The 24702-nt window shown below is 49.0% G+C and overlaps 1 protein-coding gene and 1 long non-coding RNA gene across 4 annotated transcripts in view; one reads left to right on the top strand and one right to left on the bottom strand.

Moving 5' to 3' along the window:
- The window catches only part of LOC111751770 (uncharacterized), a 32189-nt gene that overhangs the window by 5850 nt on the left and 1637 nt on the right, over positions 1-24702 (bottom strand). The window contains exons 2-4 of the long non-coding RNA XR_002786844.2: positions 23029-23871; positions 18009-18081; positions 17017-17134 (exon numbers count right to left, since the gene is read on the bottom strand). This is a non-coding gene — a long non-coding RNA (uncharacterized LOC111751770). The remainder of the gene's footprint in view (positions 1-17016; positions 17135-18008; positions 18082-23028; positions 23872-24702) is intronic.
- SEPTIN4 (septin 4) overlaps positions 1-24702 on the top strand; it is a 33831-nt gene that overhangs the window by 7668 nt on the left and 1461 nt on the right. Inside the window, exons 1-10 of one of the 3 annotated variants that reach the window (XM_064271299.1) lie at positions 11089-11164; positions 15900-16193; positions 16524-16617; positions 17054-17140; positions 17633-17756; positions 23532-23666; positions 23780-23897; positions 23984-24085; positions 24283-24379; positions 24471-24633. In XM_064271299.1, the coding sequence (XP_064127369.1) occupies positions 11162-11164; positions 15900-16193; positions 16524-16617; positions 17054-17140; positions 17633-17756; positions 23532-23666; positions 23780-23897; positions 23984-24085; positions 24283-24379; positions 24471-24633 (1217 nt within the window). In that variant the 5' untranslated portion in view covers positions 11089-11161. Of the gene's footprint in view, positions 1-11088; positions 11165-13089; positions 13826-15899; positions 16194-16523; positions 16618-17053; positions 17141-17632; positions 17757-23531; positions 23667-23779; positions 23898-23983; positions 24086-24282; positions 24380-24470; positions 24634-24702 lie in introns of those variants that run through there. The other 2 variants (XM_003414594.4, XM_064271300.1) reach the window with 2 other exon arrangements.

The raw sequence follows: 24702 nt of genomic DNA, 5'->3' as shown, positions 1-24702 counted from the left end.
ATGGGAAAAGCAGATCTCAGAAAGGAGGCTGGTGACCCCTGGCCAACTCTTGCTATTTTGGGACAGACTGCGGTGACCAAATTATCCAGGTTTGCCCAGGACTTTCCTGGTTTTAGCACTGAAAATCATGCATTCCAGGAGCCTCCTCAGTCCTAGGCAAACTGGGACAGTTGGTCACCCTAGGCCAGGCTGTGGTGTAGACAAAGGTTTGCCTCAGCAAATAGCATCTGAAAATATGTGCTGGCTTGACTGTGAGACCAAGCAAGTTAGTCCCCTCTGTCTAAAAATGGAGGAACGAATTACTATGCCTTCCTCATCAGCTTGGTGGCAGAAATGAAGGCCAGATTCCCTTGGTTTTTCGCTGTACCTAGAACAAAAGAATCTACCACATCCATTTTGAACTTTCTGGTGTATGTTCAAAAGCTACTTGGTTTCCTGCCTGGAACCCATCTCCAACATTACATCGTTCTGTCAGAGCAGTTTGATAGTATTAAACAGTGAATTTTTCTGGGTAGATTAGGGAGGTTGGCTTCAGAGGGCAGGGTGTATACTTGGGTGAAGAAGCAAATCTGTCACTCAGGAGCTACACTGACAGCTGTTCAGCCAGAAAAAGGCCATCCTGAGTAGCAGAAATGGCTATGTTCCTTCACCCTCCTCTGCTCAGCTGCTTTTGTCCCAGCTGCCATGAGGGGAGCAGCAAGAGACAGCTGCACCTTGGGAACTAAACGAAGGCCTGAAGGAAGGGGACAGAATGTGAGGTAGTTCCTAAGAGAAGCTCAAGCTCAGATGCTGGGGGTGGGAGGATTGGGCCAGCTGAAGTCACTTCTTTGGCATATCCACCAGAGGCATAGTCATCCAGCTCCAGGGGTCTACCAGTGGTGTTTTTGGGAATTGGGCTCAGTAGGTCTAAAACCAAGACCAGCTTTCTAGAGATGGAGTGGTGTCTAGCTGGAGAAGCTGACTCCACAGGTGGTGACAATATAGTCATTCCAATGTCACTTTTGTCTAAAGCATTACTCTGGAATTCTCTCTCCTCCCATTCCTCTATGCCCATCACACATGCACACTCCTAATCCTTTTGAGGGAAGGCATTTGAAATAGTCACAATTGACACTTGCTACGTTGGTGTTGATAATATTCCTATTAGCAGAGATAGTAGCTACCATTTATTTTTGTTATTGTACCATGTTAAGTGCATCACCCCCCACGTGTCTGTCAGTTTCTCATACTGTGGGGGCTTACATGTTGCTGTGATGCTGGAAGCTATGCCACCAGTATTCAAATACCGGTAGGGTCACCCATGGCAGACAAGTTTCAGCTGAGCTTCTAGACTAAGACCGATTAGGAAGAAGGACCCAATAGTCTACTTCTGAAAAGAGTTATTCAGTGAAAACATTATGAGTAGCAGCAGAACATTGTTTTATATAGTGCCGGAAGATGAGCCCCTCAGGCTGGAAGGCACTCAAAAGACGACTGGGGAAGAGCTGCCTCCTCAAAGTAGAGTTGACCTTAATGATATGGATGGAGTCAAGTTTTCGGGACCTTCATTTGGTGATGTGGCATGACTCAAAATGAGAAGAAACAGCTGCAAATAACCATTAATAATAGGAATGAGGAATTTATGAAGTATGAACTTAGGAAAATCGGAAGTCATCAGAAATGAAATGGAATGCATAAACATTGATCTCCTAGGCATTAGTGAGCGGAACTTGACTGGTATTGGCCATTTTGAATCAGACAGTCATATGGTCTACTATGCCAAGAACGACAACTTGACAAGGAATGGCATTGCATTCACTGTCAAAAAGAACATCTCAAGATCTATCCTGAAGTACAACACTGTCAGTGATAGGAAAATATCCATACACCAACAAGGAAGACCAGTTAATACGACTGTTATTCAAATTTATGCACCAACCACTAAGGCCAAAGATGAAGAAATTGAAGATTTTTACCAACTTCTGCAGTCTGAAATTGATCAAACATGCAATCAGGATGCACTGATAATTACTGGAGGTTGGAACGCAAAAGTTGGAAACAAAGAAGAAGGATTGGTAGCTGGAAAATATGGCCTTAGTGATAGAAATGATGCCAGAGATCGCATGATAGAATTTTGCAAGACCAATGACTTCTTCATTGCAAACACCTTTTTTCACCAACATAAATGGTGACTATTTTTTATACACGTTGACCTCACCAGATGGAATACACATGAATCAAATCGACTACATCTGTGGGAAGAGACAATGGAAAAGCTCAACATCATCAGTCAGAACAAGGCTGGGGCCAACTGCAGAACAGACCCTGAATTGCTCATAGGCAAGTTCAAGTTGAAACTGAAGAAAATTAGAACAAGTTGACGAAAGCCAAAGTACAACCTTGAGTATATCTCACCTGAATTTAGAGACCATCTCAAGAATAGATTTGAGGCATTGAACACTAATGACCAAAGACCAGACGGGTTGTGGAATGACATCAAGGACATCCTACATGAAGAAAGCAAGAGGTCATTAAAAGACAGGAGAGAAAGAAAAGACCAAAATGGATGTCAGAAAAGACTCTGAAACTTGCTCTTGAACATCACGTAGCTAAAGCCAAAGGAAGAAATGATGAAGTAAAAGAACTGAACAGATTTCAAAGGGCGGCTCCAGAAGATAAAGTATTATAATGACATGTGCAAAGACCTGGAGATGGAAAACCAAAAAGAAGGACCACACTCTGCATTTCTCAGGCTGAAAGAACTGAAGAAAAATTCAAGCCTCGAGTTGCAATATTGAAGAATTCTATGGGGAAAATATTAAATGACTCAGGAAGCATCAAAAGAAGATGGAAGGAATACATACAGTCACTATACCAAAAAGTATTGGTCGACGTTCAACCATTTCAGGAAGTACCATATGAGCAGGAACCAATGGTACTAGAGAAGTCCAAGCTGCACTGAAGGAACTGGTGAAAAACAAGGCTCCAGGAATTGACAGAGTACCAGTGGAGATGTTTCAACAATGGATTCAGCGCTGGAAGTACTCACTCGTCTATGCTAAGAAGTTTGGAAGACAGCTACCCGGCCAACTGAATGGAAGAGATCCATAATTTATGCCTATTCCCAAGAAAGCTGATCCCATTGAATGTGGAAATTATCAAACAATATCATTAATACCACATGGAGGTAAAATGTTGCTGAGGATCATTCAAGCGTGGCTGCAGCAGTATACTGACAGGAAACTGGCAGAAATCCAAGCCGGATTCAGAAGAGGACGCAGAACTAGGGATATCATTGCTGATGTCAGATGGATCCTGGCTGAAAGCAGAGAATACCAGAAAGATGTTTACTTATGTTTTATTGACTATGCAAAGGCATTTGACTGTGTGGATTGTAACAAATTAGGGATAACATTGCCAAGAATGGGAATTCCAGAACACTTAATTGTGCTCATGAGAAACATGTACATAGATCAAGAGGCAGTTGTTTGAACAAAACAAGGGGATACTGTGTGGTTTAAAATCAGGAAAGGTGTACGTCAGGGTTGTATCCTTTCACTGTACTTATTCAATCTGTATGCTGAGCAAATAATCCAAGAAGCTGGTGTATATGGAGAAGAACGTGACATCAGGATTGGAGGAAGACTCATTAACAACCTGCATTATGCAGATGACACAACCTTGATTACTGAAAATGAAAAGGACTTGAAGCACTTACTGATGAAGATCAAAGACCACAGCCTTCAGTATGGATTATACATCAACATAAAGAAGACAAAAATCCTCACAACTGGAGCAGTAATCCACAATGTGATAAATGGAGAAAAGATTGAAGTTGTCAAGGATTTCATTTTACTTGGATCCACAATCAACACCCATGGAAGCAGCAGTCAAGAAATCCAATGATACATTCTATTGGGCAAATCTGCTGCAAAAGACCTCTTTCAAGTGCTAAAAAGCAAAGATGTCAGCTTGAAGGTCAAGGTGGGCCTGACCCAAGCCACAGTGTTTTCAATTGCCTCCTCTGCATGTGAAAGCTGGACGATGAATAAGGAAGACTGAAGAATTGACGCCTTTGAATTGTAGTGTTGGCGAAGAATATTGAATGTACCATGGACTGCCAAAAGAACGAACAAATCTGTCTGGACGAAGTACAAACAGAATGCTTCTTAGAAGCAAGGATGGCGAGACTACGTCTCACATACTTTGGGCATGTTGTCATGAGGAATCAGTCCCTGGAGATGGACATCATGCTTGGTAAAGTAGAGGGTCAGCAAAAAAGAGGAAGACCCTCAAGGAGATGGATTGACCCAGTGGCTGCAATAATGGGGATGGCGCAGGACTGGGCAATGTTTTGTTCTGTTGTACGCAGGGTCAGTATGAGTCGGAATCAACTCCATGGCACCTAACAACAACAGCAAGTGCATCACCTTAATGAATCTTCATAGCAACCCTATGAGGTGGTTTTTCTCCCTGTTTCACAGATGAAATGACTGAGGCTGAGATCTTGCTCATCAAAGCTGGGAGCACACTAGGGAGTAGAGCCCTCGTGGTGCAGTGGTTAAGAGCTCAACCACTAGCCAAAAGGTCAGCAGTTGGAATCCACCAGCCACTCCTTGGAGACTCTATGGGGCAGTTCTACTCTCTCCTGTAGGGTCGCTATGAGTCGGACTTGGCTTGACGGCATTGGGTTTTGTATTTTTTGTTTGTTTGTTTGCCACAAGGATACAACTGTATCTCCTGCATCCACATCTTCCTGGAAAATAACCTCACAATATTTCAGCAGTACCTTTAGATTTCAAGACTTGTGAAGGGAAAGGTGTTAGTGGGAGTAAAATCTGTGTGTGAACTCTGAGGATGGGAAGTGGGTATGAACGGATAAACAGCCAGCATGAAGGGTAAGGGATGGATCAATGAGGCCCAGAGCCTCAAGCCTTGTCTGTCCTCCAAAATCAGAGTGGAAAACTAATCAGTGAATCCTTTCAGTCAATCCATATTGATCAGACATCTCCTAGGGGCAAAGGCCTGGCCACCCAGGCAGACATCACATCACATCACAAGTAAGCAGAGGTTAAAATACATTCCCTGCCCTTGAGGGGCTTGTAGTTAATTTGGAGAAAAAAGTATCCAGATGGGTCACTTGAAAGGGGGTGGGCATCAAAGGACAAAAGAAAGTCCAGTGAAATGAGTCAGCAAAGCTTTCAGCATGGAGACACTTAGAGGGTAAAAGCCAGGAAGAGACAGATTTTGGCTCAGTATAATGAAGAACGTGGTAACTCAGCTGCCCAGAGATTGTTGGGCAGTTGCTAGAGTTGGTGAGTTTTGGCCGTGGGAAGTATTCAAACAGAGGCTGGACAGGCATGGGGGCTCGAGAGGGAATTCAGACATCTGGCAGGTAGTTGCATTCCTAGGTACAGAAGTCCTTTCCATTCCTGAGCTCCTGTGGCCCCGCCCTGCTGCAGGGAAGATGTTGGAAGGGCCAGTGTGCAGATCAGAGGCTGGCTTCTAGCACCCTGCCAGCTCCGGAACTGCAGCCACTCAGCAGGTGCCAGGAAACACTTCAGAAACACAGTGTCCCCTGCCTTGCCACCCACATCTCATGCCTACCCCAGGATCATGGGGCACTGGAGAGCAGTTGCGGGGAGGAGTGAGCCTTAGGGTATTTTGGTTTCTTGTCTCCTCACAGACCTTGCTGGACAGACTGGTTGAGGTTTCCTTGAAAGACACAACCCAGTGAGAGCTTTTTGGCCCCACAGCGCGCTAGGACTGGATCATCAGTGACTCATATACTTCTGGGAGTAGGGTGGGAGCACAGTTAGTCCTTGCAGCACTTAAGGGAAACTCCGGTACCGGGAGGCAAAAGTGGCTCTTGCTAGTCATGCAGATCTGAAATCCCAATTCCTGTGATAATCTTTCGTCTTGGCTTTGAACCTGGGTCATGGCTTGGCCCAAGTGAAGCCTCCTTGTTTAGCTCCTGTACCATACGACCTTCACTCATGGGTAGGCAGGAAAAGCCCAGTGCAGGAGGCCAGAAGTTCTTCTATATGGACCATGTTGGCCTGACGTAAGCAGGGGGAGCCCAGAACAGCAGGCTGGAGCTGTGGTTGCTGACCCAGAGAAGTCACAGTCTGTGTCGGGCTAAGTATCCACTCTCCAGATATTTGGCTCAAATGCTGCACCCTAGAAGCACCTAGGGAATTGTATTCTAGTCAAGGACATCAATGCCTGGTGGGATGTTGAATTTCAAGAAAAAGCCAGAGCTCCAAGAGCTGGGTGACACTGAGACAAGGTTGGCCAGGACACCTGTCAGCTGGAGGAGGGGAAGAGCACTGAGTAGCCGGTAATTCATGCAAGGGCTGCTGTGTCTCAGCCTTGCTTCTGACCAGGTATCAGACCCTACCTCCTCCAACCAGGAATGTACGAGCTGGTGTTCTAGTTCTAGTTCTCCCCTCTTTCAGTGGGGGAAACGGAGCCCCAGAGAAGGGAAGGGACTTCCAGGCAGTGAGATAATAGCCAAAGCTGGAATGGGGAACTTATGCTTAGGTCAAGTTCTGTCCGAGACCCCTGAATGCTGCAGTGTTAGCCTGCGGGACTTGTACAGGTAGAATGGCTCACTGTCTGTCTTCAGCTTTTATTTCTCCCATCGTGCCTTATATTGAGCCTGTGGCCCACTGACTAGAAAGACTGTGGCCACCAAGACCCCAAGATTCTTGGCTTGGAGCTGAGTCCTATGGCTCCCGATTTGTCTTGGGGTATGGCTCCCTCAAAGCAAACTGGCACCAGTGTGCCTTACGATATCCACATCTCTGGGCAGCAGGTGCAAGAGCAGAGCTAGGATTCCAGCCACTGCTGAGGATGAGCTAGCTCACCTGCCTTCTGGAATGTGTCCATACGTGGACTTCAGCCAGGGCTAGGGGACAAGGAGCGTGTTATGATGGAGGGAAATAAGGCTTTGTGATGAGCCTACTGTAGTTGTTGTTAGGTGCCTTCGAGTCAGTTCCAACTCATAGTGACTTGACCCTATGTATAACAGAACGAAACACTGCCCAGTTCTGCGCCATCCTCAAAATCATTGCTATCTTTGACCCCATTGTTGCAACCACTGTGTCAGTCCATCTCGGTGAGGGTGTCCCTCTTTTTCACTGACCCTCTACCTTACTAAGCACGATGTCCTTCTCCAGGGACTGGTCCATCTTGATAACATGTTCAAAGTACATAAGACAAAGTCTTACCATCCTCACTTTCAAAGGGCATTCTGGCTGTACTTCTTCCACGACAGATTTGTTTGTTCTTCTGATAGTCTGTGGTATACTCAATATTCTTCACCAACGCCACAATTTGAATGCATCAAATCTTCAGTCTTCCTTATTCATTGTCCAGCTTTTCACATGCATATGAGGCAATTGAAAATACCATGGCTTGGGTCAGGCACACTTTAGTCTTCAAAGTGACATCTTTGCTTTTTTAAAACACTTTAAAGAGGTCTTTTGCAGCAGATTTGCCCAATGCAATATGTCATTTGATTTCTTGACTGCTGCTTCCATGGGTGTTGATTGTGGACCCAAGTAAAATGAAATCCTTGACAACTTTAATCTTTTCTCCATTTATTATGATGTTGCTTACTGGTCTAGTTGTGAGGATTTTTGTTCTCTTCATGTGAAGGTGTAATCCACACTGAAGGCTGCAGTCTTTAATCTTCATCAGTAAATGCTTCAAGTCCTCTTCACTTTCAGCAAGCAAGGCTGTGTTACCTGCATAATGCAGGCTGTTAATGAGTCTTCCTCCAATCCTGATGCCACGTTATTCTTCATATAGATCAGCTTTTTGGCTAATTTGCTCAGCAGACAGATTGGATAAATACAGTGAAAGGACACAACCCTGACACACACCTTTCCTGATTTTAAACCATGCAGTATTCCCTTGTTCTGTTCAAACGACTGCCTCTTGATGTATGTACAGGTTCCTCAGGAGCACAATTAAGTGTTCTGAAATTCCCATTCTTCACAATGTTATCCATAATTTGTTGTGATCCACATAGTGGAATGCCTTTGCATAGTAAATAAAACACAGGTAAACATCTTTCTGGTATTCTCTGCTTTCAGCCAGATCCATGTGACATCAGCAATGATATCCCTCATTCCATGTCCCCTTTCAAATCTGGCTTGAATTTCTGGCAGCTCCTTGTTGATGTACTGCTACAACTGTTTTTGAATGATCTTTAGCATAATTTTACTTGCACATGACATTAATAATATTGTTCAATAATTTCCACATTTGGTTGGATCACCTTTCTTTGAAATAGGCATGTATATGGATCTCTTCAAGTCGGTTGGATAGGTAGCTGTGTTCCAAATTTCTTGGCATAGACAAGTGAGTGCTTCTAGCATTTCATCTGTTTGTCGAAATATCTCAATTGGTATTCTGTCAATTCCTGGAGCCTTGTTTTTCGCCAATGCCTTCAGTGCGGCTTGGACTTCTTCCTTCAGTACCATTGGTTCTTGGTCATATGCTACCTCCTGAAATAGTTGAACATTGACCAGTTCTTTTTGGTACAGTGACTGTGTATTCCTTCTATCATCTTTTGATGCTTCCTGTGTCATTCAAATTTTTGCTCATAGAATCCTTCAATATTGCAACATGAGGCTTGAATTTTCTCTTCAGGTCTTTCAGCCTGAGAAATGCCAAGTGTGTTCTTCCCTTTTGGTTTTCTAATTCCAGGTCTTTGCACATCGCATTATAATACTTACTTTGTCTTCTTGAGCTGCCTTTTGAAATCTGTTCAGGTCTTTTACTTCATCATTTCTTCCTTTCACTTTAGCTACTTTATGTTCAAAAGCAAGTTTCAGAGTCTCTTCGACATCAATTTTGGTCTTTTTTTTTCTTTTAGTGACTTTTTGCTTTCTTCATGTATGATATCATGATGTCATCCCACAACTTGTCTGGTCTTTGGTCATTAGTGTTCAATGTGTCAAATCTATTCCTGAGGTAGTCTCTAAATTCAGGTGGGATATGCTCAAGGTCGTACTTTGGCTCTTGTGGACTTATTTTAAAATTTTCTTCAGCTTCGACTTGAACTTGCATATGAGCAATTGATGGTCTGTTTTGCAGTTGGTCCTAGCCTTGCTCTGGCTGATGATATTGAGCTTCTCCATCGTCTCTTTCTGCAGATGTAATCGATTTGATTCCTGTGTATTCCATCTAGCAAGGTCCACATGTACAGTTGTTTATGTTGTTGAACAAAGGTATTTCCAATGAATACATCATTGGTCTTGCAAAATTCTATCATGTGGTCTCCTGCATCATTTTTATCACGAATGAGCCTGCCTTCCTTGAAATAGGCTTTCCCCCAGGCCGGTACCTCCAACCCAGGCAAGCCGACTACTGGGTGGGAGCACCCGAGAGGTATTCTCATGAGTGTGGCCTGAGTACTATTGACCTGCAGCTAGTCCCCAACAGTGGGGCTTTGGTAGCAGCAGTAGCTGCTGCTTCTGCAGTTTTCTAACAGCCATTGGTTTCTCTCTAAAGAAACTCCTTTATGTCTTTGTTTTCCTGAGTACAGCTTCAGGTCTCCTGATTTACCCCAAGCCTTTTGGGATTCCCTCTCATCAGATCCAGGCTGCTGACCCCAATCCTCTACCTCCTCTCCCTTCTCTCAGACCCTGGACCATCTCCTGAGTCTCTGCACAAAGAATTTTTCTTCATTACCTCTTGCTGCTGCCTTGCTCTCTTCCTCCCAGCCTACAGCAGCATACAGCACACCCTCCTTCCTCCATTGCATCTGCTTTTAGAATGCCAGAGCTGCAAGGACCCTTAGGTATCATCTAGTCTAATCCCCTTATTTTCAGATGTGGAAACAGACTCAAGAGAGGTGAAGTGAGTTGCCCAAGGTCATCCAGCCAGGAAGGTTTCTCCTCAGCCTGCTGGCTTGTGAATGCCTCTGATGTCTTTAAACAACACCCCTTCCCATCCCCCTGTCCACCAGTGCCAAAATCCAATAACATTTCCAATAGCAGCTCTGTGTTTTTTTGGATCCCACTTGCTGTCCCCAGGCCCTCCTACTTCCCTCTGCCGAGTCCTAACTGATTCAAATCATGAAAATCATGAACGCTGGGCCACAGATCAGGCTGAAATAGGATCAGCCCGCCTCTGGGGCTTTTGGGGGTCAGGAAAGGTCATGCTTCTTGAAACTTAAACAAGAGCCTGACCCAGCTTAGCTTGGGAAATCCCTCACCAAGTCCTCCCACCCCAAGCATCTGCCTCCCCCTGGCTGCTGCTCTGACCCTTCTGAGTCTCTAATGCCTCTAAAGCTGCTGGGGCAGCTGTCCCCACAGCATCTCACCTGCTTGTTGGAGTCACCCGGGCTTGGCCTCTCCTGAGACCCTCCCCACTTTGCTCAGCCCCAGGCAAGGTTCCAAGTGACCTGTAAGGGCCACTCAGTTTTTCCCTTCCAACCTTCCAGCAGATGATGCCCTGGGTAATTTATGGGGCAAATCCTCTTTAATCTTTAATCTGGGATCCTGCATGAAGGCAGCCTCTGAGAACCTGTCTCATCTTCACAGCTTGGGTGGAGGTGGGGAATGTCTGACACTCCACCTTAGCGGGTGTGGTGGAGTATATGGACAATCAGTAACCAGGACTCCGCTGTCCATCAGTGGGCTTCCTGCAAACCTTGCTGAATCTGTGGGATTAATAGTGGCTTCTTTCTAACTCGTGCAGAAACCCTCTGTCCTTCCAAAACTGTCTCCTTCGGGGCATGCCAGGTGCACCGTTTTTTGTTTTTGTTTTTTCCTATGGGGCCTGGCTCAAGCCCCGCGGTGTGCGCTGCCTGAAGAGGCTACCCTGCAAGGACTGAGTAAGGAAGGCCCAGGTGTCAAGTGCAGCCCCCAGGACGAGGAGCCGAGCCCCCCACCCAGTCCTGAGCGACTGTCAATACCCCGCGCCTCCGGAGGTCTCCGGGTGCAAGGCCAGCCCCGGGGCCAGGGCCACCCCCTGCCCATTTCGCGCCCCCCTCCCGCGCCGCGGAGGTGCAGGCCCCGCCCCCGACGTCTGGGCCCCTCCTCCGGCCGGTACGCACTCAGGGCGGCGGGCAGGGGCCGGCTGTGTGGCGAGGTCGGCGCGCAGCTCCGGCCGCGGGTCGCTCGGGCGCTGTCCAGGCGGAGCCGGCCCCGCCCGGGCTGCAGCCATGGTAAGGCGGACGGACGCGGGGCAGGATCCGGGGGCGCAGGGCCCGCTGCTCCCGGGCGAGTCCTCGGGGACCTGGTGCGCCGCAGCCCCGGCTCTGCGGGGCGGGGGGCGCTGTCGCCGGACCCGGGCACCGGCAAGCACTGCGGGCTGGCGCCGCTGTGCCTCGCCGATCCCAAGTTTCTCCCTCTGATCCGAGCAGCCACCAAGCGGGCTCCCAACCCGACCCCCAGGATGCTGCAGGCGTTCTTGGACGAAGGGGTGGGTCCGTGCTAAGGGAGGTGCCCGCCGGCCGAGACGCGCATGTTGGGCAGGGAAGGGCGCGTCAGTGATAAGCGGAGGTGAGGGTCCCCACCCTTGCCTGAATCGGCTGTTACCTGGGTGGCCCCTCCTCACTCACCTACCCTCGGCGCAGGGGCCAGCACCAACTTCCTTTGGAAAGCACACACAGAGAGGGCCCACAAACACTGCCTGCCCTTCCCGGGAGAGAGCCGCTTGGGCCCTTTCTCTTGCACAGCCTGGCAAGGGGCAGCCCCTGAGAGAGGTAAGCCCAGACCATCATCCTGCCCAGTGGTGGATCAGCTATATCCCTCTGCTTCCGAAACAGAAACCTTGGGGAAGCTTCCTCTGCTGCATCTTCCCCCCCTCCCTACACCCCACCCCCCCAAGCCAGGTCCCTCTGCAGTGGGGTGGGGAGGAGGGTGGTGGTGGTGGTGTCATTCCTGCCACCTGCCTGTAGTGGGAAGAGAAACAGTAACCCCAACCAGCTTCCCTGGAGGCCCCCAGGTAGGAAGTTTTGATGCTTGGCTGTTAGGATATGCCAGAGCCTACCACAAACACATTGTGCAGATTGTCAGAGCCTCCAGGCCCCACGCCAGCCTCTCTTCCCAGTCTGCATGAAGCCCCCCAGCCTTTCTACTCCGCATGGGGAGGCACAGGCTGTGTCTAGCAGGAGGGGATCTGTGACTAGTCACTGGGCACCAGGGGAATCAGAAGCTTCCAGGTCTGGAAAGGCCAACCTTTTGGGCTCTTGTTTCTCAAGCTGTGTCCAGGCAGAGGCCCAAGTCTTGGCCAGGAAGTCCTGATGACCCTGTGACCTTCCTCAAAGCGGGGGTTCCTGGGAGAGGCCAAGTGATGCCTGTCTTTACCCTTGCCCCCCCTCTTTTTCTCCATATGAGGATGGACAGACTGATTGTTCCAGGGATGGAAGCCTGGGGGAGCACTGATTGTCCCCAGTGCCAAGCCCAGCAAGGGTCAGAGGGGTTTTTTCTGCCACAGTCTAAATTCAGTTCATCTGAGGTCTTGATGCTTGCAGCTTGGCAGAGGCCTCCCTGCTCTTCTCTAAATAAAGGCACCACCCCCCGCCCCCCTACCCCTGCCAAGTCTCAGCCTCGGGCCCCTGCCCAGTCCTTAGGCCGATTGGTTCATGTCAGGCCAGACTCCTCTAGAAGGGTCTCCATGTGAAAGGAGGGCAGTGTTCCAGCTGCTTTGGAGGTCAGTGGGGGAGACCTCCTCAGCCCAGGAGCCCCAAGGAGTTTTAATTTGCATGTGAAAAAAATGACAGACCAACATTAATAACCAGCCTGTGACTTGAAATGTACCTTCTCTCCTTAGGCTCAAAGCATCTTGAGGTATCTGTCATCTGGGAGTACTTTCTCTCCCCAGCCTCCATGGGAGGGAGGCAAGGAAGGGCTACTCTCAATTAGACATTAGGCCCCGACATTAAAATATTATTCAAACTCGCAAAAGGTGTTCCTGGCCAAACCAGAAATACTGGTCTCCTGACTCCTTGTTCGGTGTTCCATCTGCACACTCCCCCCTAATTTGCAGCTCTGAAGCCCCTGGGATGCAAGTATCCCACTGGCCTGAACCCATGCCCCTCAGAGATCAACTGCTAGCCGTTCCCCAGTTGGCTCTATGGAGGAGATGGAGTGATGGAATTAATAGATGTCCCTGTGAGTCAGAGGTCAGGTGTCCTAGGGTGGGAGGAGTCCCCAGAGCAAAGACCCCTCTGTGGCTGGGGCTCTCTGCAGGGAAATCTAGGAGCAGATTTCTGAAGAGAAGGCAATGGGTGGGGGAGAAGTTCTCTGCTGGGAGGACACAAACAATTGGGAAGAAAAGTGGGGCCGTTCCCCTGGACATTATACTCAGGGGCTGTCTCCAAGCACTGATGGGCCAGGTCACCTTGGGAGCAGGCCTCAGTGTCTGTGGGGGTTAACAGGAAGGGCCAAGTGGATCAAGAGCCTGTGCTGCAGACTTGGGAGGTTGGTGCTGTGCCCACCGGGGTAGGCAGCGGCCGGCATCGTGGGCCGACCAATCAGAGGAATAGGGGACTGCAGAGAAACCGAGTGATCCTGCTGCAGCTGAGCTGTCCTTGGAGGGTGGGAGCTGAGGGAAGGGGAGGAGGAGAGGGCGGGGAAGGACATTCCACAGGCTTTTTTGGCCCCTGCCAGAGACGGGGTCAAAGAGAAAGGGAAAGGAGCAAGCCTGGAAGCCAGATTACAACAAGAGCATCAAGACACGGCTGTTTCTGTGTGTGAGGAACTTTGCCTGGGAGATAAAATTAGACCTAGAGCTTGCTGACAGGGAGCTTGAAGCGTGGGGCATGGACCGTTCACTGGGATGGCAAGGGAATTCTGTCCCTGAGGACAGGACTGAAGCTGGGGTAAGGTACTGCTCTGGGAGATGGGTAGACCGGACATATCTTCCCCTTGCAGTGGCTGGGATTGACGCTCAAGTCAGAAACATGATTTGGCTACTGGCAGAGCTGGGGTGCCCTTGTGTCCTATTTCATGCTGATGAGAAGCCAGGGCTGGCAGATAGGATGCTGCTGGGTTCCTGGTGGCTCTGCTGGAAGATTGTGGGGCTTAGGGGTCTCCATCAGCGCCTACCCTTCTCCCTACTCTGATTTCTCCCTCCCCCTGGAATGCCCCTGGGGAAAACAGGCTGAGCACACGCCTCTCTCTCCCACCCTTAGCCTGACCGAGGACCAACTGCTGGCTTACTGTGGACTTGTCCAGAGGGGCAGGACTTCCTGGAATTCCCCAGACTCTTAAGCTGACAGCCAACAAGACCCTCTGTTTCCCCAGCCCCAATCCTTCTCTCTTGCCACATACTTAATGGCTAGAACACCTTTGAGAGTGAAAGGGGAGGCCAAGACAACAAGCATAAACTGGGATAGGTGGTCACCCCATTGGGCCCCACAAATACTATGGGTGAGAAAAGCTTGCCTCTTCTTGTCAGTAAACCCCTACATGCTGGTTCTAGTTTCAGGCTTAAGGGCCCTCTTTTCCTCCCCTCTGCCCAGCCCTGAAGACTATGGCTACAAGCAGGTGTGGAGACTTAAGAGGTGACAGCTTGGAAGTAGCTCTTAGGGAACATTTCTCTCTAGCCTCTCTATCTCAATCCCTGGCAGTGTGCAAGTCTGCCTCCTTAATTTTCCCTTTGTAAAATGAGGACAGGCAGGAAGACCATAACTGTGTTATCTCCCCTAGCCTGTCTGGGACTCTTTACAGTGGTCCAGGGTAGCCCCACTGGCTTGGCCAGTCCCCAGAGGATGAGTCAGTCTCTGCAGCCAGCCCTTGTCCATTGTCTGGGAGTGGCACATGGGTATTGTGAGGCAGAGCTGAACCCAGCACTGCCAGGCACTCCACAAAGGGGGCTGGCCCCAAAGGAGAGGGGAAGCTTTAGGGCGGAGACCTGAGGCAGGGGGTGGGGGTGGGGTGAGCTGGGGATGGGGTAGAGCAGGCCTCTACAGAGAAGCCAGATCACTCTCTGTCTACCAACCTTTGTGGCTCCCAGTTCAGGCCAGACCCCCTCCTGCACTGCTGGCTAAAGCCTGCCTCTAGGTAGAGGGGGCAAGAGGGCAACTGAGGGGTCCCTCATAGTTGAGGGCTGTAAGCCATCCTTGGGCTCTCCCTGAGTGATTCCATAGCCAGTATCCTCCCATTCTCCCTCCCCTGGCCCCTCTGGCTACCCTTCACCCACAGTCTGCATCCCCTAGCAGGTTTACCTTTCTCTCCTGGGGCCTAGGGTCAGGCTCTGGTGTGGCTCAGTGTCTGGGATGAGGAGGTAGGGTCAGCAGTACTGAGCTCTGGGCAGTGAGCCCTGGAGACTGAGCACCCCCAGAAGAATCTACACCTCAGGCTGAGAGCTCACAGACCCACATTGAAAGGAGGCACAGAGCCCCCTGCTGGCTCTTGACTGCCCACTCTGTCCTCCCTCCTCTTCCGTCCTCCTGCCCCTGCCACCTCTGACTCTTTGCTCTCTCCCTTGGATCCTGAGCCTCACTCTCCTCTGGCTCTAATGCCTCTGTCTGCTCCCCCTTACTCAGTCTGATTCCTGGACTCAGGGCAGATGGGGGGCGGGGGAGGGCAGTTTCTGGCCCCAGGCTCAGCCAGTCCTCCAGGAAGGGCCACCTCAACAAGCTCCCTGCTGAGAGGGAGCACCAGGACTGGAGCTACACAGTTCCCAAGAGCAGTCACCATGGCTCTGGGGACTGCCCAGGGCTCCTCAAGAACCACACAGTCCTTTCTGGCATCTTGTATTAGGGGGGCCTGTGAGAAGGTGAGGGTGGGATGGTGATACTTCCTCTGGGTTGGCTGTTCTTGCAGTCTCTTTCCCTCCTGATCACAAGTGTGTTCCTTTCTCCCTCTTACCTTCTTCTGTTTTCTTCCTTTATTCTTCCCTTCCTGCCACCCCCCACCTGCTCCTCCACCTCCCTCCCACCCATCCCCCAGATCAAGCGCTTCCTGGAGGAAACAGATGATACAGAACTGACCAAGTTCGTGAAGGATTTCCCAGGGAGCGAGAGCTGCCGCCCACCAGAGGCCAAAACCTGGGTGCCCAGGCCTCAAATCCCGGAGCCAAGGCCCCAGGCTCCAGACCTCTGCGATGATGACCTGGACTTCAGAGCCCCCTCATGGTCCCAGCCCTCTGACAGCCACCAGCACTTCTGTGCCCCAGCCCCCCTCAGCCCCTCAGCCAGGCCCCGCAGCCCGTGGGGCAAGCTCGATCCCTATGACTCCTCTGAGGTAGAGCCCCCAGCCCTGCCTTTGCCCATCTGTGGGCTGGTTCAGGAAGACCCAGGGAGGGAGCAGTGTGTGTGTGTGTGTGTAAGCTGGGACCTCGCTCTGTCCTGTGTGAGCCTCAGCTCCCTGGTGTTTGTCCCCAAGGGCATTAGGAACTGACAGTATTATCAGGAGCAGGAGGCTCAGCTGGTGGCCCCAGACAGGGCCTCAAAGAAGTCTGGCACTGCTCCTATAGGACTGGGGCAAAGACTTAGAGGGAGGAGAAGGCTGGTGCTGGGTCTTGGTGTCCCTCCTGCCTGTCCCCCTGATGCAGTCTGCCTTCCTGTCTGCCAGGATGACAAGGAGTATGTGGGCTTTGCGACCCTCCCCAACCAGGTCCACCGAAAGTCTGTGAAGAAAGGCTTTGACTTTACCCTCATGGTGGCAGGTATAGCAGGGGCAAGGCTGGGCTGGGCAGGGGTGTTTTAGGTGGGGATGGGGTGTGTGTGTTGGGGGGTGGGTAGGAAAGGAGCAAGCAGCAAGTGGCCGTGCCTTTTTGCATAATAGCCAGGAACCATTGGTGGCTGAAAGTGTGTGTGGCGGGGGTGAGTGACAAAAAGAGCACTTGACCAATAGTTTTCTAGCTTTTGCCTCTTTGTATGTGATATTGGGCAATCTCTTGCCCTCTCTGGGGCTCGTTCAAATAAGAAGCCTGGACAAGCTGATCTTGTTGCTTCTTTCCAACCGTAAAATGCTATTAATTGGTTAGTCACCTTCCCAATTAGATAAGAAAGCAGCTATTCCCCACCTTGGTCCAGTGGGGGAGCTTCTTGGCCACAGATCTTACCTTCTGATTTGGTGTTTCTCCCTCTGTCCCCTGTCAGGAGAGTCTGGCCTGGGTAAATCCACCCTTGTCAATAGCCTCTTCCTCACTGATCTGTACCAGGACCGGAAGCTCCTGAGTGCTGAAGGTAAGGAAAGGAGAGGAGTGTGTGGACAGACAGGCAGACCTGTCTTAGGAAAGCAAACTCACTCCAGAGCCTAGGGAATGAGATCTCCCAGCATGCAAGGAAACCATGGCTTCCTTGAGAGATGGAAGGCATCTCTCCATAGGCCCATCCAACCTGGGAGCCCACCAGTCAGCTCCCCAAAGGTTTGGGTGCTGAAGTGAGGCAGGGACGAGAATCCTGCTTTCTGAGTGAGTTTCTGACCCCCAAAGGATTCCAGGAATCCAAGAAAAAAGCTGGGAGCACAGAAAAGGCTGGGGCCAGAGCCAACAGCCACCGGCATTTCCTGTGTTGGGAAACGTGCTCCTTGCTGGTTCCCAGAGAACAGGCAGCCAGGAGGTGGGAAGGGGGGCAATGTGGACAAGGCAGTCAGGGCGAAGCTGGCTGGGGTGGGCAGTTTGTCCTGACTGGGCAGGTCCCTGCCCTTGCCCTGGCCTCAGTTTCCCCCTTCTCCAGAGCGGATCATGCAAACTGTGGAGATCACCAAGCATGCAGTGGACATAGAAGAAAAGGGCGTGAGGCTGCGGCTAACCATTGTGGACACACCAGGTTTTGGGGATGCAGTCAACAACACAGAGTGGTATGTCTGACCAAGCATAACATCAGCTGGCCCTCCCTCATACAAACACAGATGCACCTACAGGCATAACCCCAAACCAAACTCATTGCCATTGAGTTGATTCCAACTCATAGCAACCCTATAGGACAGAGTAGAACTGCCCCATGGGGTTTCCAAGGAATGGCTGGTGGATTCAAACTGCTGACCTTTTGGTTAGCAGCCAAGTTCTTAGCCACTGTGCCGCCAACACTCCACATATAGGCATAGACATACCAAAACTCGTAGGGGGAAAAGTTTTGTGTCCTTGAGCATGTCATGCCCGCTTTCTGGACTGTAGCCTCCTCCTCTGTAAAATGAGAGGGAAAGGATTAGAGTAGATGACATCTGATGTTTCTTCCAACTCTGACCTATATAAGTCTTTAATTCTGGAAATGAGAGTGGGGGCACAAGATGAGAAAGAAGAGCCTCGGTTAAGCAAACACATGTGAAAACATGTAGCACAGGCCTCACACACACACGAACCATTGCCATCAAGTCGATCCCAGCTCATAGTGACATCTGACACACAGTAGGTGCTTCGTAAATATCACTCTCCCTTCTCCCTTTCATTAGCAACATTTTAGGTGCCACACAGAAGTCTTATTGAGGAAGCGAGGGTGCATGAAGGGAGGCATAAAGGGGTGAAGGGAGAGGCAAAGGGAAAAAATGAGTGAAATCTTGTTTAAATTCCAGGCACCCTTCCGGCTGTCTGCCAAAAGAAAAGGTAGCTTTGCCACACACCCTGATCACCTCACCCCTGGCTGTTTTTTAGGAATTGGAAGGATGCTTAGGTAATAGTTAGACCTAAATGAGTAGACAAGGAGGAAAATGGATGAGAAAGACAGGTGCTTTTGATGAATAAATTAGGCAGGGTGATACTAAGAGCCTTGGACTGAAATTTCAAGATCTTGACTTGGTGTTTAGTAACTGCATGTTCTTGTGCAAGTGACTGTGTTCTTATTTCTTCAGTAGAAAAACACCTGCCCTTACTACCTTCCCCAGTTGCTCTGAAGATCACCCAGGATAATGCATGTGAATGTGCATTGAAAACTGTAAAAGGCTATTTACATTACATTCATGAACTTTGATGGTGATAACTGCAAGACTGGCTATGTAATTTGTGGGGCCCAGTGCAAGATGAATATGTGGAGCCCCTTGTTCAAAAAGCTTTAAGAATTCCAAGATGGTGAACAGCAGAGCATTAAACCAAGCATGGACCCTTCTGAGTGTGGGGCCCTGTGTGATTGCATAGGTCATATGTCCATGCAACTGGCCCTGGCTAATTATTTCAACAACTAATCAGATGCTTACAGTCCTTTCTGTGCTCCGAACCCCCCATCACATGCTTTATCATTATAACACGTGACTTTCAGCTCAGCAAATTGGTTCATCCTTAACTACATAGCCTTGAGGGAAGGACCATTGCTTACATTCTTGCCACAGCATGGTGCTAGTACATGGTACATGGTCTCCATAAGTCCTCCTGATAGATTGAGGTGATCCCCATGTCATCATCACCTTTCTTGCTCTAGGGAGGATACCAGGGAGTATGTTCCAGCAAACTGGGCTTGCCCTGAACCTAGCCCCAACCAGTACCTGGTCTCTACTATAGCAAGTATTACCCTCTCCTTTGATCAATCTTCCCACCTCCTCTTACCTTCCATAATAATATTAATTTCTTTGCCTGGCACCTTACAGTATACAGTGCACCTCCACATATATTCACTTAGTCAACCTGCAGGAGTTTATTGTGCACATACTAGGTATCCAGCCCTGTGCTGGACATTGTAAGGGATGCACAACAAGCCTGAGTGATCCCAGTTCTGAGAGACTGACAGTCTGGTGGTGGGTAGCAGGGTTGGGGAGTTCTCTAACATATGAGTCAATCATGTAACAACTTAATTCAGCCTGTGGTTCAGGCAGTGTCTTAGTTATCTAGCACTACTATAACAGAAATACCATAAGTGGGTGGCTTTAAGAAATTTCTTTTCTCACAGTTTAGGAGGTTAGAAGTCCTAATTCAGGGTGCCAGCTCTAGGGGAAGGCTTTCTGTCTCTGTGAGCTCTGGACAAAGGTCCTTGTCTCTTTAGCTTCTGCTTCCTTGTTCCTTGGAGATCTCCATGCATCTTGGCATCTATCTTACCCCAACTCTGCTCACTCGACTGCTTGTTTAATCTCTTATATCTCAAAGGAGATCAACTCAAGACACACCTTACACTACTCCTGTCTCATTCCCAGGACAAAGATAACCCATTCCCAAATGGGATTATAACCACAGGCATGGAAGTTAGGATTTACAACACATATCTTTTCTTTTTTTTTTTTTTATCGTGCTTTAAGTGAAAGTTTACAAATCAAGTCAGTCTCTCATACAAAAATTTATATACACCTTGCTATATACCCCTAATTGCTCCCCTCCTAACGAGACAGCACACTCCTTCCCTCCAATCTCTATTTTCATGTCCATTCGGCCAGCTTCTGATGCCTTCTGCTCTCTCATCTACTCTCCAAATAGGAGATGCCAACATAGTCTCATGTGTCTACTTGATCCAAGAAGCTCATTCTTCACAAGTATCATTTTCTATCCCATAGTCAAGTCCAAACCCTGTCTGAAGAATTTGCTTTGGGAATGGTTCCAGTCTTGGGCTAACAGAAGGTCTGGGGACAATGTCCTCTGGGGTCCTAGTCTCAGTCAGAGACCATTAAGTCTGGTCTTTTTATGAGAATTTGGGGTCTGCATCCCACTGCTTTCCTGCTCCTTCAGGGGTTCTCTGTTGACAACACATATCTTTGGGGGACACAATTCAACCCATAACATTCCACCCTTTGGTCCTTCCATATGCAAAACATATTCACCCCCTCACATCATTCCAAATATCTTAAATCAACTCCAAGTCCAAAATCTCATCTTCTGAATCACCTAAATCAAATATGGGTGAGATTTATTCCATCCTGGGGCAATAGTCCTCTTTATCTGTAAACTTGTGAAATCTAGATTACAAGTTATCTGTTTCTAAAGTACAACGGTGGAATAGACACAAAGTAGACATTTCCATTACAAATGAGAGAAACTGGAGGGAAAGAAGGGATAATGGGCACCAAGCAAGTCCAAAACCCAGCAAAACAATTTACATTAGCTCTCAGGGCTTGAAAATAATCCTCTGTTTTCTCAGACCACACTCTAGACTCTGGGTGTTGGCCATGCCCTCTCAATTCTGGGTGGAGGCTCCTCAGCCCTGAGCTTCAGCTCTACCTTCCAGGCCCTCTGGGATGGCATGTCTGCTCCCTTGGCTTTAGGCAGCTCCATTCTCCTAGTCCATCTGAGTGATGACCCTACTCCCTTGGCCCCAGCAGTCCCCGTTCTTCTGCCCTTGGCCATGGCCACCCTTTGGGCAGCAGCCCCGTCCCTCTGGCCCACCTTAATGGCAGTCCCACACTTCAGAACCAAGTTGGTGATGATCTGACTCTTTGAAAACTAGGAGGCTGTGGCCCCACCCTTTGAGACCCAGAAGATTGTGGCCCCACCTTTTGAAATGGACAAGGCCCTGCTTTCTGTGTTCCTTCCAGCAGTTCTGCAGATGTCCTAGGTGCTCCAGGGATGGTCCTCTTCTTTTCTTGAACAACAACAGATGTAGCTCCTTTGTCCTATTTCCTGCCTGTAGAATTCTAAGAGGTAGACAGCATTCTTTCCTTTAGTTCTTTCTTTGTCCCCTTCAGTCTAAGCTGATGGGTTTTCTGCTGTAGTTGGTTAGATTCATTAGTCACAGGCTTAATCTCTTTGACAAAAGTTTGTATAGCTACATCCTTAGTGAACATTCTAGGAAACATACCCTTAGTTTGTGCAACAGAATTTTCAAAATCTTTAAGTTCTCTTTTCATTTTGCACAGTTCATCTTTAAACCTATCTTTTCCCTCTTGAATTTTACTAGAAGTAACAAGGAGGAACCATGCAGCCCCTTTGATATCTTGCTTAAAAATCTCATTAGCCAGATATCCAAGTTCATCACTTACAAGTTCTACCTTCCACCAAACATTTGAACACAATCAAAATTCAGAAAAGTTCTTTGCCACTGCATAAAAAGCATCATCCTTCCCCTACTTGTCAACCACATGTTCACCATTTTCTTTTAAAGCCTCACTAGAAGCACATTTCATTTAACATCCACATTTCTAACAACATTCTGTTGCTGGCGCCATATGTATTCTCTAAGACCACAGAGACTTTCTCTATTGCTTTCCTCACTTCCTTCTGAGCCCTCCCTAGAATTGCCTTTGATATCTGTAATTCTACCAAAAGTATCTTCAAGGCAATCTAGGCTTTTACTATTAAAAAAAACCAAACCCGCTGCCGTCAAGTCGATTCCAACTCATAGCCACCCTTTAGGGAAGAGTAGAACTGCCCCATAGAGTTTCCAAGGAGCGCCTGGTGGACTCGAACTGCTGACCTTTTGGTTAGCAGCCATAGCACTTAACCACTACGCCACCACTATTAAACCCAACACCACCCACCACTACTATTAGGCATCTTAAAAATCTTTCATCCTCTATCCATTACCCAATTCCAAAACCACTTCCATATTTTAGGTATCTGTTAGAGCAGCACTCTCACTTCCCAGTGCCAAATTCTATGTTAGTTATCTAGTGCTGTTATAACAGAAATGCCACAAATGGGTGGCTTTAACAAACAGAAATTTATTTTCTCACAGTGTAGGAGGCTAAACATTCTAAATCTCAGGGTGCCAGCTCCAGGGGAAGGCTTTCTCTCTCTGTCGGCTCTGGAGGGAGGTCCTTATCTCTTCAGCTTCTGCCTCCTGGTTCCTTGGAGATCTCCATGTGTCTCGGCATGTATCTTAACCCATTGCTGCTCACTGGCTTGCTTGTATAATCCCTTTTTCATCTCAAAAGAGACTGACTCAAGACACGCCCTACACTAATCTTGTCTCATTAATATAAGAAAGACAACCCATTCCCAAATGGGGTTATAACCACAGGCATAGTGGTTAAGATTTACCACACACATTTTTGTTTCGCACAATATCAATCCATAACAGGCAATATAGTGGCAAACACACTGAACTAGGAATTGCTCCAGCCAAATGATCTGAAGCAAGTCTCTTAGCTGGTCTGTACTTAGTTCCTTCATGTAAAAAATCATAGAGATGTTGCTCAAAATATCCACGTATCAGGGCAGTAAGGAGTAAATTAGATAACAGAAGAGCAAAGGACTTGAAATTATAATCAAATATATACATACCAATCATTGTGCAGTGAAGAGACGGGGGAGAGCAGTGTGCATTGGTGTAGTCAAAGGAGCCTTCCTGGAAGACATAGTTCTTGGATATGGCCTTGAAGGATGGAGTGGGTTTGGAGAGGTGAGGAGAGCATGGAGCCACATGAACAAAGGCTCAGAGGCTGGACTGTGAACTTGGCTTAGGGCTCCCTTTGCTTCCAATTAGTGTTCACCTTCAGCCACCTTGCTATTCTTATTGCTTTGTTCGTTCAGCTGGACCCTTTTCCTTTCACCAAACTAGTATTTATTGAACTCTGCCTGCATGCTCAGTCTAATTTTCTATCAGGGCATGTGAGATGTACTCCTGTTCCACTCAGGTATCTCCCTGAAGATGTAGTTCAAGTGAGCCAGAGGGTAACAATGTCTTAGAAGCACTGCTAAGGGTGTGGGCTACTTCTCTGCAGTCCCAGAGCTCACAAGGCAGCCCCAACTCCCCAGCGTTTCTCTACTTGTCTGTCCCTGCCCAGCTGGAAGCCTGTGGCAGAATACATCGACCAGCAGTTTGAGCAGTATTTCCGAGATGAGAGCGGCCTGAACCGCAAGAACATCCAAGACAACAGGGTGCACTGCTGCCTGTACTTCATCTCGCCCTTCGGCCACGGGTATGGTCTGAGCCTGAGGCTCCTGGCACCACTGGGTGCTGCCAAGGGAACAGGCCAAGAGCACCAGGGGCAGGGCTGCCACCAGCAGGTGATCACAGATTCCTGTTCTCCAGGCTCCGGCCACTGGACGTTGAATTCATGAAGGCCTTGCATCAGCGGGTCAACATCGTGCCTATCTTGGCTAAGGCAGACACACTGACACCTCCTGAAGTGGAATACAAGAAACGCAAAGTGAGGGAAGCTGGGGGCGGTGGGGAGCAGGTGGGCTTCTAGAAAGATGGGTCCCCAGAACTGTGAGCCCCTCATGTGTTTGCTAGATCCGGGAGGAGATTGAGCACTTTGGAATCAAGATCTACCAGTTCCCAGACTGTGACTCGGATGAGGATGAGGACTTCAAATTGCAGGACCAAGCCCTAAAGGTGGGGCCACCCCAGGGCATCTCTTTCCCATCTTATTTCTTCTGAGCAGGAGAAGGGAGTGGAATTCTATATAAGGGCAGGCTATTGGGGTGGGAGAGGACCCTGGCTTCCTCGAGTGAAGTAGCCAAGGTAAGGATACAGGTGGAAAGGAACAGGTGAGAATGGAAGTGCTGAGAGGCATCCCTAACTTCTTCTAGGAAAGCATCCCATTTGCTGTAATTGGCAGTAATACTGTGGTAGAGGCCAGAGGGCGGCGAGTTCGGGGCCGGCTCTACCCCTGGGGCATCGTGGAAGGTAAAGCACTGAGCTTGTGACCGGGGTTCTCCTTTCTCTCAGTGGCTCTCCCCTACCCCTGCCCCTGGCTGACCCCAGCCTTGCTATGCAGTGGAAAACCCAGGGCACTGCGACTTTGTGAAGCTGAGGACAATGCTGGTGCGTACCCACATGCAGGACCTGAAGGATGTGACACGGGAGACACACTATGAGAACTACCGGGCACAGTGCATCCAGAGCATGACCCGCATGGTGGTGAAGGAACGGAATCGCAAGTATGGCCAGGAGCCAGGACAAAGCTGGCAGGGGGATCCCAAGCACAGTCTTGGGTGAGACCAAACCCT

Source organism: Loxodonta africana, chromosome 18, assembly GCF_030014295.1.
Source record: "Loxodonta africana isolate mLoxAfr1 chromosome 18, mLoxAfr1.hap2, whole genome shotgun sequence".
NCBI classification, from domain to species: domain Eukaryota; kingdom Metazoa; phylum Chordata; class Mammalia; order Proboscidea; family Elephantidae; genus Loxodonta; species Loxodonta africana.
Note: the sequence above shows the minus strand (reverse complement) of the source record. Positions and strands in the feature narration are given on the sequence as shown.